Here is a 13,481-nt window from a genome sequence, read left to right on the forward strand (position 1 = left end):
CCATGTAGCCTAAACCTATGTGATCACCCATGTAGCCTAAACCTATGTGATCACCCATGTAGCCTAAACCTATGTGATCACCCATGTAGCCTAAACCTATGTGATCACCCATGTAGCCTAAACATATGTGATCACCCATGTAGCCTAAACCTATGTGATCACCCATGTAGCCTAAACCTATGTGATCACCCATGTAGCCTAAACCTATGTGATCACCCATGTAACCTAAACCTATGTGATCACCCATGTAACCTAAACCTATGTGATCACCCATGTAACCTAAACCTATGTGATCACCCATGTAACCTAAACCTATGCGATCATTGACATAAACTAAACCTACGCGATCATCCATATAACCTAAACCTATACGATCATCCACATAACCTAAACTATGCAATCATCCACAAAATCTAAACTATGTAATCATCCACAAAATGTAAACCTATGCGATCATTTACATAATCTAAACCTACGCGATGATCCATGTAACCTAAACCTATGCGATCATTCACACAACCTAAACTTACATGATCATCCACCTAACCTAAACCTATGTGATCATTCATATAACCTAAATCTATGCAATCATACACATAATCTAAATATATCTGATCATTCACAAAACCTAAACCTATGAGATCATCCACATAACCAAAAACTATTGCAATGTTTTGACACGAATTGTCAATATTTTCTTGTAAGTTTTAAATGATAAAAAAAAACACCTTATCAAACAATATTTATTTTCTGTATCTTTCCATGACAGAACTCAAAATTTCATGACTTTTCAGCAATGGAATAATTCCAGGATTTTCCAGGATTCCAATGACCCATATTAACCCAGCTAGAGCCAAGGGACAAACACTAACACTGTCCGAGTCTTGAGGTTTCCTCCTGTCCCGGCGTCTCGACTTGGCAGACTTTATCAGACTTCTGTCACTGCTCTCCGTTGACACAGTCTCGGACATCCTGTTTGATGTCACAACTTTCACCAGTGGTGCCGGAGGCTTATGATAGAGAAAATTAATCTCAATTATGATCGAAGGCGGACTAATATGTTATCAGGGATGTGATACACATTTAAATACTACAACTTTAAACAATAATAAGAATAACTAAATAAATAAATAAAAATGAAATTAAAACCATTTTTTATTTTTTATTTAATCAATATATATTTTAAAAACAATGAGATTCTTAACTATAAACCAAGTTTCAATGATGTAAGTATTATAGTTATTGAGAAACGGAGTAAAATGCGAAACTTTTAATGTTGAGCTAAATAAAAAAGTACATGTAGATGCCACCACCGTCACTATAGAAACAAATGGAGGAGTCACTGATTTGTAACAATTCTTGTCATTTTGTTCGTTCTAAACTGTTGTTAAATCTAAAGTTTAATGACATGCCACAATGTGGACACCTTATAATAAAAAGCAGCTCACTTTATTTTTTAGGCTACCATATTTAAAGAAAAATGCTGAAAATATTTTCTGACCCTTAATTAATTTCGTTGAGTGTATTTTCAGGTCTGAGACAAAACGACCTGTATACCTGTGTATGATAAATGACCTGTATACCTGTGTATGATAAATGACCTGTGTACCGGTGTATGACAAATTACCTGTGTACAGGTCTATGACAAACAACCTGTGTACTTGTGTACATGTCTATGACAAATGACCTGTGTACAGGTCTATGACAAACAACCTGTGTACTTGTGTACATGTTTATGACAAATGACCTGTGTACAGGTCTATGACAAACGACCTGTGTACTTGTGTACATGTTTATGACAAATTACCTGTGTACAGGTCTATGACAAACAACCTGTGTATCTGTGTACATGTCTATGACAAACGACCTGTGTACTTGTGTACATGTCTATGACAAATGACCTGTGTACATGTCTATGACAAACAACCTGTGTACATGTCTATGACAAATGATCTGTGTACAAAAGTCTATGACAAATGACCTGTGTACCAGTGTACAGGTCTATGACAAATGACTTGTGTACCTGTGTACATGTCTATGACAAATGACATGTGTACCTGTGTACGTCTATGACAAATGACCTGTGTACCTGTCTATGACAAACGACCTGTGTATCTGTTTACATGTCTATGATAAACGACCTGTGTACATGTCTATGACAAATGACCTGTGTTCCATGGAAAGAGTCAACACACTGTACAAATGTACATTAACGTCCTCCGTCAAAGAGGTGATGTGACGCCCGCTGGAATTGACGGACATAAAGTACCTATTTATAGGTCTATGATAAAAACCTGTGTATAGGTAGGTCTGAGATCAATGACCTGTATACCTGTACTCACCTTGCTGAGTTCTGCGGAGAGCGCCAACACACTGTACACATGTACATTACCATCATCCATCACAGCCACGATGTGACGGCCGCTCGGACTGACGGACACATTGCTGATGCGGTTGTCCACGGTTCCGATGTCAAACAGCAGCTTGCACGTGTCGGTGTTGATGAATCGCATTAGTCCGTCCTGACACAGAACACCCAGCACCTGATACACAACAAACAGAAACCGTCAATGATAGCAATGCTTGACATACAAGACTGAAAGAAAGAAATGTTATATTTAACATCATATCAACCTTCTGACAACTGCAGGCGAGATATCTCGCCCGATGTCACGCCAGTGAACATACTGTACACTGTATACAGTGCATTTCCGAATTCATATTTCCCACCGTTTTGCACACAACTCTCACTGGAAAGACTTGTGTAACAGGAAACAGAATTCAATCCAGCTACCTGTATCTTTAGGTGTTGTTTTTCTTTGGAAAATAACTTGTAATTTTGAGTTGAAAAGTGGTTTTCAGCAAGTATTTTTGCTTGACAACAATGGCGGTACATCGCTGTCATTTTCAGAGATCGATAGCTGATTGTGACAGATAATTTGATAATAAATTTAATCGTTTTACCAACAACGAAAATCATCAAATATTGGGATATGAATTGAGATCGTTTTTAAAAAAAAATTCTGGTCAGAAAACCACTGTTATCAGGAATAATCAATACTGGACAGCTGGCCATAAATGCCGTTAAGTAAATGCAACTTTTTCAATTTTTTGCCTAATTTTAGTCAACATTAATTATCTAAAATATACAAATTATAAAAAACCCACAAAAATAATACTTACCGATTCATATATGAACTTTATTTTATGTATTTATAAATTATTTAAGTGAATATATGTGAGTAAAATTTATAAATTTGTACCCACTCAACATGGTTTTTATCAAAAATTAATCCAGTAGTCTAAAGGTTAATGCAAAATGGTGATTGAGGTCATCAGACACCAATTTTAAATTGATATTTTGTTATTAAAACCTTCATTATAAAAGCCATCTTGTTAATTTGTAGCGTTAAATTTTATTTATCACATAAAACAAACACTGCAAATCTTTGTCTGTTCATGTAAAAAAAACAGTCTATTTACCGAAAGGGAGAGAAAAAGACTCCATCGTATGCAATCATGTGGGACAGAACAAATACACCCCAGTGGTGAAATTTCCACCACCAATAGGTGTATTTTTTCTATCCAATATGATCACATATGATGGAGTATTTTAGACTATCACATGCTCTCTTACTTGGTCTGCACCACACTGGAAGTTGTCCGGGATGAAGTCCAGCTGTTTGACGGACACCACTTTGTTAGGCAGCTCTATGATTCTGAGAAGTCGGCGAGTGTCCAGTGACCACAGGTGAATGAACCGAGAGCGGCCCCCGGCGGCCAGAATTCTGCCATCTCTGTAACAAGTAACCATGTCGGCTCAGTTAGAGTGGCAAAAAAAAAAAAAACATTAACATGTAATTTTATATTCATGATTCTACAAGTAACAGGGATGTGAGTGACCAAATGTCAAAAACTCTAAAAATTGTTCGGTGGTGTCTGGCCGGTGGGGGGATCAGGGGGGCAACCCCCCCGCGCCCGAAGGAGGAGCTATTTTTCCTATTTAGATCACAAAAATGGTCATGTAATGGTACTTAACAACAAATTTATGAAGTGTGTTAAATCACTGTGTTAAGACCCCGGTTGGTGTATTTGATTTCCTTCTGACAAATTTTGCAATAGGCTTTTCCACTTGCCGACAGTTTCTCAAAAACGCTTTCTAACTGAACACCGTCCACCTGTTTCTCTAGCCATTCCCATCTCCAGGGATTTTTTATGTTTACGTCAAGTTTTAATTTATCTGATTTCTTCACAATATCTTTGCGCCGTGTTGCCATTGCCACTTCACAAAATGTGGGCTAATTGTCTAACGCTATACACGGTTGGCGAAAACGAACCAATGAAATGTCGCCTAACAACAGAAAACCTCGGCAAACCTCGTTACGGTTCGGTGCGGGAAGGGAGATAAGTCGAATGACTTCCGTGTTGATTAAAAGACGGAAATACCGGTGAAAAGCTTAAAAGTCGGACAAAACCATTAAATTTATATTTTTATTTATTCGCGAAAAAAAAAAAAAAAAGAAGGAATTTGGGTCATGAAAACGCGGAATTCTGCGAAAACTCGGAAATCTCACATCACTGAAGTAAAGAACTTCTGTTGCTAAGTGCCCTTGGCCAGTGAGTCAGTGTTTTTTTTTATACCAAGCAGTGTCCCACATCTGTTGTATTAAAGGCTGTGGTATGTACTGTTCGTTACATTGTAAAGTGGTTTAAAGATCCCACACAGTATTTAGTCTTTTTAGTGTCAGCAGATTCCCTCCCTCCCTCTCTCTCTCTTCTCTCTCTCTCCATAGTGTCGAAATAACCATATGCTAAAAACTAGATAACCGTACATGTATCCCTGGCTGAGATAGGACACCCCCCATCCTCCACCCTTGAGTGATCGATCTTATGACCCACTGTGTTGAGGAGAGCACTCTACTGCTGATCTACATCCCGTCCCCTACACAGACCAAGGTTCATACAGACACACAATAACACTTCCCAGCTGACGTACCGCGTGGCTGCAAACACTCTACACAGACCCAGCAGATTCCCTCCCTCCCTCTCTCTTCTCTCTCTCTCTCCATAGTGTCGAAATAACCATATGCTAAAAACTAGATAACTAGATACAGACACACAATAACACTTCCCAGCTGACGTACCGCATGGCTGCAAACACTCAACACAGACCCAGGTTCATACAGACACACAATAACACTTCCCAGCTGACGTACCGTGTGGCTGCAAACACTCGGTACTGTGGACTGTCGCCTGGAGGAACAGGAAGCTGGTATTTACACTCAAGTGTATCCGACTCCCACGCAAATATTGTGTCGTCACGGAAACATGTCACGATGGTGTTACTCAGCGGAAGGAAAAACACCTGGAAAAATAACTCTGCTAGGTTACTTGTAGATTAGAGTACGGCAAAATATACGTGCATGTCATAGTAATTCTGTTGAAGGAATTATGAGTGTGTAGCCATTGTAAGATGTTTCTGACTAATAAAGCCTTTTTGGAGATTAAAATTATATATTAAATACACTTTCTCATTTAGAATACCTGTTTTTGTATAACCAATGTGATTGTGGTCAAATACTAATGTTTGTAGACTACTAGTAATTACTGTTATTTTCCTTGGTATTTTTTCGTACATACAAAAGTACTGGAAGATAACAATTGGTTTGGGCTACTACAAAAATTAGGATGACAACCAACACCTTGTTTATACAGATAATGATATTCTAAACAAGAAAATATCTGTAACGTGTAATTTAAGTGATAAAAAAGGCTGTGGCAGCAAACTCAGGATAGTCTCTGTAATAGTTTTTAATCCAAGTACTGAAGGCCTGGACGTAGCCCAGTGGTAAAGCGCTCACTTGATGCACGGTAGGTTTGAAATCGATCCCCGTCGGTGGGCCCATTGGGCTATTTCTCGCTACAGCCAGTGCACCACGACTGGTACATCAAAGGCCGTGGTATGTGCTATCCTGTCTATGGGATGGTGCATATAAAAGATCCCTTGCTACTAATCATAAAGAGTGGCCCATGAAGTAGCGAAAGCGAGTTTTCTCCCTCAATATCTGTGTGGTCCTTAACCATATGCCCAACACAATATAACCGTAAATAAAATGTGTTGAGTGCGTCGTTAAATAAACCATTTCCTTCCTTCCTTCCAAGTACTGAAAGGAATACTGGTCAATTAATGGAGTCATTCACACTTGTCAGCTTTTTCATAAGTGCAAAATTAATAATTATGTGTGTGTATGTATGTGTGTGTATGTGTGTGCACATGTGCATATGTAATGGGGCTAATGCCACGGTACGTCTTTAAATCAAACCATAAAAATGTCAATAAATTTACCCTTTGCAAAATCAATTATTTTAAGGTACATTTTTAAGAAGGGGTATTTGAACAACAGTATGAAAAAGAAAATGTTGAAAAAATTTGTGCCCCAAACATAAAAAGTATTTATGGTTTAACAAAACAAATATGAGCTATAACCGATGTTACTGTTTAAAGATATTCATAGATTTAAATACCTTAAGCAGCCCCACTTCTTCTTTGATGTTGAGTTTGCGTTTTCTCTGGAATGTGTCTAAATCCCAGAGTAGAGCTGTATCTGCTGATGTGGTCAGCACGTAACGTCCCGACGCATGCATCGATATACTGTGTATAGCCGACTCGTGGCCCTTCATCCATGCTACGAGTTCTTTGGTGTCTGATAGTATATAAAAAAAAATTTCATTTTTCGTGAATTTAGTGATGGATAACAGTTACAAATTATATAACATTGTATAGAGATGCAAAGCTAAAAAATATTACAGTGGAGTAAGAGACCCATATAAATAAATATTTTAAAAGATATAAGTACTGTACATTATAATCAATACATTTCTTAATACAAGTATGTAACAATTCTACATTTTATGGTATTCGACAGCAGGGCACAAAATTTCACGAGAACCATTGTTCTGTTCACGTGTCGGTTACGCAACTTTAAAATCACAAACCTCCAACTGGTTATGTGGTGAACAATTACATTCTAAAATTAAAATTACTATATGTCAGTAATGAAAGTGAAAATCAGTTTATATTTTTAAATACATTTGAACCACCAATGTAGCACAGAACCGTAGTTCAAATGTTTTATTATTAGGTAGGCCTAACTCATCGGTTACAAGAACTATATTCACGTAACTAAGTTACCTGAGTAAAACTCATGTGAACTGACTTCCGAATACCTAAGATTTTGAAACATTGTCCCCTGGGACAGTATGGAAATACATTATGATGTATTTATTTACAAAAGTATTTAATTTACAACTGTGTAAGCTGTATTTACATTGAATCACATTACAAACATGTTTGTACGTGTGTGATTTAACCTGCACTTACCGGAATCGAAGCACTTAAACGAATAGTCGGAAAGCCCAACTAGAAACTCTGTCTTTCTCCTCAGGGTAAATGCAAGAGCTGTGCTAGGGTGTCCAGTCTTTTGTGCAAGACAAAATCTGTATGGAAAAGGAAATAGAAATAAGTGCTAACAATAAAACAAAAATTTCAGCACGTAAAAACGGACATTAACTTTAATTAATCTAGAAACCTGCAGCACACATCTGGATAAGTATTATAACAGAAAGACGCTAAAGTCTGTGGTGTTTAAACAGGTAAAGAAAGAAATGTTTTTGTCACGGGGATTCTATAATTCCCGTAACCGAATAAAACACGATTATCAAAATGTCTCTCCTACTTGTATATCTATTAGATCTCTCTGTAACAGGCTGTTAAACCCTAGTATGGCTCGTCTCTAGGTATGATCAGAGATACGATCTTATATAAAGTATATATATTTATAGCACGTTAGTTCTCTAGAAAACACAACAAAAACACAATACACTTTGGAATCTGTATTAATCTACGCTGACAAATGTACAGCCGTAGTAGTTAATTAATAACAACAATAATAACAACCCAGAACTGATCACTTAATTAGTTAATCTCTAGGTGTCTAGTTACACAATATGCAAATCACTTCACCGTTACACCACACCCACACGTGTGATAATTGAGAAACGCTTACAGGAGAAGTTAATTAATAAAGGAATTACAACACCATTCCTCCTAACTGGTTAATTTTTAATTAACCCTTATTACTCGTTCCGTAACGTGTGATAATTTAGGAACGCTTCTTGGGGAACTTAATTAATAAAGGAATTACAGCTCTATTCCTAACGGGTTAATTTTTAATTAACCCTAACTACTCATTCAGTAACCTTGTGACACAGAATTAATACTTATCACAATAAAGACAATAACCTACAGTTTACCTAGGGTCTACTAGGATGACTGGCTAAGCTTAATATTACCAAATACTCATATAATGTTAGAACAAAAAGTCTACGATTTACTTCGTCAGATGACCGAAGACACTGTCTAAAGAATATTGGTATAATACAGTATTAAAATATTTAAAGTCACATCAATCACATCAAGGTTATACACAGAGCAGAATGATATTTACCAAGTCCTAACGGACTACGTTCGTGATCCCCTGGAGCCGTCCTAATTCGTTCTCCTAGATATCTCTAAATCCTAGCTATTTATTCCAAAATCAGAATTGGCCTGGGGGAACAAGGCGGTACCTCACGTATCATCTCATATTCTACATTTACTAGAGTCGGTATATTTCTCTCTGATCGTCAGTCTGGCTGTCGCCAACTGCGAGCAATCTCCTGGCCATAAACAGCACTACCGGAGATATTACGTAACTACTAGCCACATGGCCTCCGCAGCTGGCTGAGGGTGTGTATTAGGCGTACCGATCGAGGACGGTCGCGCAGAAGTCTTACGTAACAAGTTGCCCATCTGGGCTACGGGCAATAAACTGCACACGGCCCTCTAACACAATTAAAATCGCCACAGGCGAAACAAATTTAAGAGAATGTACCGTCACAGTTTTATTTAACGACACACTCAACACATTTTATTTACGGTTATATGGCGTCAGACCAGGGGTGGGGGAAAATAAAATTGTCAATCGGTCCCGCTTGATGTCATCATTAACGGGGGGGGGGGGGGGGGGGGGGGGGGGGGGAAGGAATAAAAAAAAAACTCTTTTTTTTATCACATCAGTGAAAAAACAAAAACCCACCACAAATTGTATATATTTTACATAATGGAATAAATAATATAAAAAAGGAATAAAAGTTATGAATTTAAATCCCATATATGTATAAAAAGTACGAATATTCAGTACTGTGTCCTGAAAATTAATAAAAGATCGCACCATTGAAGCGTTTGACAGCCTGAGCTAGCACATGTTTAGACAAAGAGATTAATAACGTCATCACTGATTGGACGAAATTTGACCTCTACTGGCTCTTGAGATAACCAGTACAAATAACTGTTCTGCTTACTCCCACTTGTTAACAAAAAAGTGGAAACCTTTTGTTAATTTTAAACTCTTTTATAATTATTGGATAGACTACATTGAACAGTCAACAATAAATACATTTATAGATTATTTCAGTATATTTTATGCTATTTCACGCAGTTTGTATTGCACAAAAGTCTCTTGCTTCGGACTGAGACACTCGACCCGACCAAGCTCCGTACATAGGTGTTGACAGATGTTGATTGTAACCAGTTGCAAACTCTGGGTCCTTTGTTTTAATTGGAGTGTAATACCTTGATGGCTCTCTCACCAAGAATGGTGTTATTGTTAACGTCTGTTTAATCTCTTGACCGGCTCAGCAACTTTGACAAAATTAATGTCTAGCCTAGTGGCTGTGGATTGACACTACTGTAGGTCCGACTTCAGTGACTGACGATATATACTTAGGCAGACTTCAAAATCACAGACGTCTTGCCACTAGCCATACTGACCACTATTTATTTATTATTTTAAATCATGCATGAGATACCGATGTCTGGGCAGACCTGTCTACTTGACGGATAAGAATTTGTTCCAATAATAGAAATGGACAGGTGCTTCGGGCCGACAAGAATGACAAAAGTGGGACCGGCAAACACACGTTTGTAAAAAATAATTTCGGTCTCAGAGATCGAGAATCGGTCCCAGACCGGGAGAAAAGGGCTTTTCCCCACCCCTGCGTCAGACATATGGTTAAGGACCACACAGTTTGTGAGAGGAAACCCGCTGTCGCATTACATGGGCTACTCTTTCCGATTAGCAGCAAGGGATCTTTTATTTGTGCTTCCCACAGGCAGGATAGCACAAACCATGGCCTTTGTTGAACCAGTTATGGATCACTGGTCGGTGCAAGTGGTTTACACCTACCCACTGAGCCTTGCGGAGCACTCACTCAGGGTTTGGAGTCAGTATCTGGATTAAAAATCCCATGTCTCGACTGGGATCCGAACCCAGTACCTACCAGCCTGTAGACCGATGGCCTAACCACAATGCCACCGAGGCCGGTTTTATTCAAATAAATGCCATTTAAATGCTTGTCTCGATAACCATTACTTCTCAAACGAACATGCATTTTTATAATTATGAAAAATGCATTTTAAAAACCTGGATGACCAGAACCACTTCAGATGTACGAAAGTGAATATTTTAAATAATAAAATGTATTGCAAATCAGAAAAGATAATATCTAACTGTGGAATTAGGATCATCAGCTGTAACATAATGACAAACCTGTTTTTTGTCAAGTCAAAAATATACACATTGCCATGGTGATCCCCTGCAATAAATCTGTCTCCAGGGGCATCAAATGCAGTGTGAAGAAAACGGATGTTTCTGCCAGGGTCAGACAAGGCGCTGGACAGAGAACTTGTGATCCTGAACATTAATCTAAAAAACACAAAATGTTAGTAGTCACAGGGTTCGAAACTCGCTAAAAAAATATGGTATCCCAAAATATAATAAATTAATGCATGCTGGCAAATTATGGTAAGCGAACCACGAGCAAGATTTTAATGTGGAATACGAATATTAATAGTGGCTCATATGTTATACCTGTGTAGCTCTAAAGAAGATAATATTATCTGGGCAACTACCGCCATTAATATTTATTATTCAAGTCGCCCAAACAGGACAATGGTCGCTTTTGGTGACATGGCCACAGGCAGTTTCAAGCCCTGAGTCATAGTAGCTGTTAATGCATGGCACTGTGGTCTATTATGAATGCATCTTGCAGCCAAATACCTGTGACTTTAGTACTTGGCATTTACCCCATGCCAGTATAGACACATAGTAACCGTAACAGAAGCTGAAGCTTCCACTAAAACTAGTGGTAGAAATCTGGAAATATCTTCACTGGCCCGGGGGACTAGTAGCTCAGGAAAGTTACTAGTTCCCAGGTTTCATTGGCAAAATAGTTTGACTGTCTGCATCATGAATCTGGGTCACAACTGCCCAGTATTACTCGCCCGGGGAACTAGCGCCATTTAAATTGTACTTGCCCCCAGGGATTTCTACTCACCTGGGGCGAGCATTAGCTTCTATCCCTGAAAACATGTCTTCATTATCTTTAAGTTAGGAAGAAGCTTGAGAAAAGTATTTGGCTGTATAGGTCTAGTGCTTGTAGTGATGTGTATAATTGTACGAGACTAAAAATAGTAGTACTTAGTACACATTTGTGGGTTAAAAAATCAGATAAAAACAAAACATTTATGACCAACACACATAGAGATATCGGTAGAAGAGACCTGTCAGCACCTACGTATTTAACTGGAACACTATTGTCAGGTTTCTTCCTTTAGCGTGTGCATTAGTGATTAATATGTCAAATATTTGTTATCAGCAAACTCAAAAATGATCAATGTAACATTATTTACATTAAACATAGGATTGTTGGTCATATTAGAGCAGGAATCTTTGACTACAGTTTGCAGATGGTGTATGTAATATTATGTATTAGTGTGATAATGCTCCTTTAATGCTATGCTGTGTCACGTGTTACCTGATGTATGTAGAGCCTCGTTCTGGGTCTTTGGGCCAGACATTAAATGTGAATTAGAGATTAAAATATTGTACATCGTTACAAATGCATTTGCATTATCATACATATGTTACAGACGATAACATAACAGTGTACTTTTGACAGTTTGATATACATTATTCTCTGGCTGTAATGAGTCATAACTGTCCATCTTGCTCTCTTACGGTCAGAAGCCAGGTTACCTTGTCCTTAGAGTTACATCATACACTAGATATGTCTGAGACTGGGAGGGAGGGGCAGAACATTTATTATACTCAGCCCATATTCCTACAAAAATGTTTTTGTGCAAATAATTTCAGTTTGGTTTGACATAAAAAGAAAAGTAAGTGTTTTGCAAATAATGAAAACAAAATTACTATTTTTGTGTGCAATTTAAAATTCAATTGGCTTAGAAATAAATAACGTGTAGTAAATTCCATACTACCATAGTTATAATCATAGTATGAAAAAAGGTGTTCCCTGTGGGAAGGATTACTGGGGTTGGCCGGTTTAGTTGGACAAGTGTCGAAGTGAGTTTTTGCCTTACCCATTATCACTTGATGGTGATGGCTTTCGGTGCCAAATCTTTCCTGACGTTTTCTTGCAAACATCTAAAGTTTGCATCATTATACTTCAGCTTTTAAGTCCCTAGCCAATTTTGTTTTTGTTTTTTTAGAAAATTAAAATCGTTCTACTTTTAAAAATAATCACGAACGTGCTAAATGATGATTAACTGAAAATTAGACTGTTACTGGATGTAAACATTAACCAAACACAGCATTGTCATTTATGACAAAGCACTACACTTTGAAGAAATATTATGTCAAATAATCGGCGAACGAACGGGAGATGATTGAACATGTTTTTCAAAATGGCGCCTTTGTTTTTCTGGGTTATTAGAAATGTTGCATCTAACTGCGGACAATGTTGCTTTTCAATTCAGGTAAAAAATGTATAATGTAATTCACTGTTATTCACCATTTTGTATTATATAATATCTATAACTGATATATATGTACATATCATAATGTGGTGTGTGTTTATTACACTCCTAAAGTACATGGCATATGTTTCTTTTTCGTTTTTATAAATAGGAGCCTTTTGTATGAAACCATGTGTTCGCTGGTAATTTTACCATTTTCCTTGGAAACCCGCGACGATTACTCTAGCATAACGTTCCGTTTTGACCAGAGGACGTCTTAAACCCCCCCGCCCCCCGTTTTTTCCCCTACTCCATATATATTAAATAAAAATAAAAATGTTTGCATGTGCCTCCCCATCTCCCGCTAGAGATCGATCTTCAACTTTAAATGTCCTTGACACACAGGCCAGATAGCTGAGGTGTATGTGTCTAGGACAACGTGCTTGAACCTTAATTACGGTAGATATAAGCACGAAAAAAAAAGTTGCGTGTGAGCCGTGTTGGGTATAACACATATCTAACCGATCAGGTAGTTTTTTTTTTTTTTTAGTGTTGATGTAATTAGTAGATGCATATTATGGAGAAATTGTATGTATATTATATGTACATAATTATTAACGAAAAA

General features: G+C 37.6%; 1 protein-coding gene across 1 annotated transcript in view; it reads right to left on the minus strand.

Moving 5' to 3' along the window:
• The window catches only part of LOC121388777 (TBC1 domain family member 31-like), a 58,924-nt gene extending 46,120 nt beyond the window's left edge, over positions 1 to 12,804 (minus strand). The window contains exons 1-8 of the mRNA XM_041520272.1: positions 12,482 to 12,804; positions 10,650 to 10,805; positions 7,382 to 7,497; positions 6,526 to 6,704; positions 5,217 to 5,365; positions 3,638 to 3,797; positions 2,343 to 2,543; positions 873 to 1,010 (exon numbers count right to left, since the gene is read on the minus strand). Of these exons, the coding sequence (XP_041376206.1) occupies positions 873 to 1,010; positions 2,343 to 2,543; positions 3,638 to 3,797; positions 5,217 to 5,365; positions 6,526 to 6,704; positions 7,382 to 7,497; positions 10,650 to 10,805; positions 12,482 to 12,561 (1,179 nt within the window). The 5' untranslated portion in view covers positions 12,562 to 12,804. The remainder of the gene's footprint in view (positions 1 to 872; positions 1,011 to 2,342; positions 2,544 to 3,637; positions 3,798 to 5,216; positions 5,366 to 6,525; positions 6,705 to 7,381; positions 7,498 to 10,649; positions 10,806 to 12,481) is intronic.
• Between the last annotated feature and the right edge of the window lie 677 nt (positions 12,805 to 13,481).

Source organism: Gigantopelta aegis, chromosome 14 (genome assembly GCF_016097555.1).
Source record: "Gigantopelta aegis isolate Gae_Host chromosome 14, Gae_host_genome, whole genome shotgun sequence".
NCBI classification, from domain to species: domain Eukaryota; kingdom Metazoa; phylum Mollusca; class Gastropoda; order Neomphalida; family Peltospiridae; genus Gigantopelta; species Gigantopelta aegis.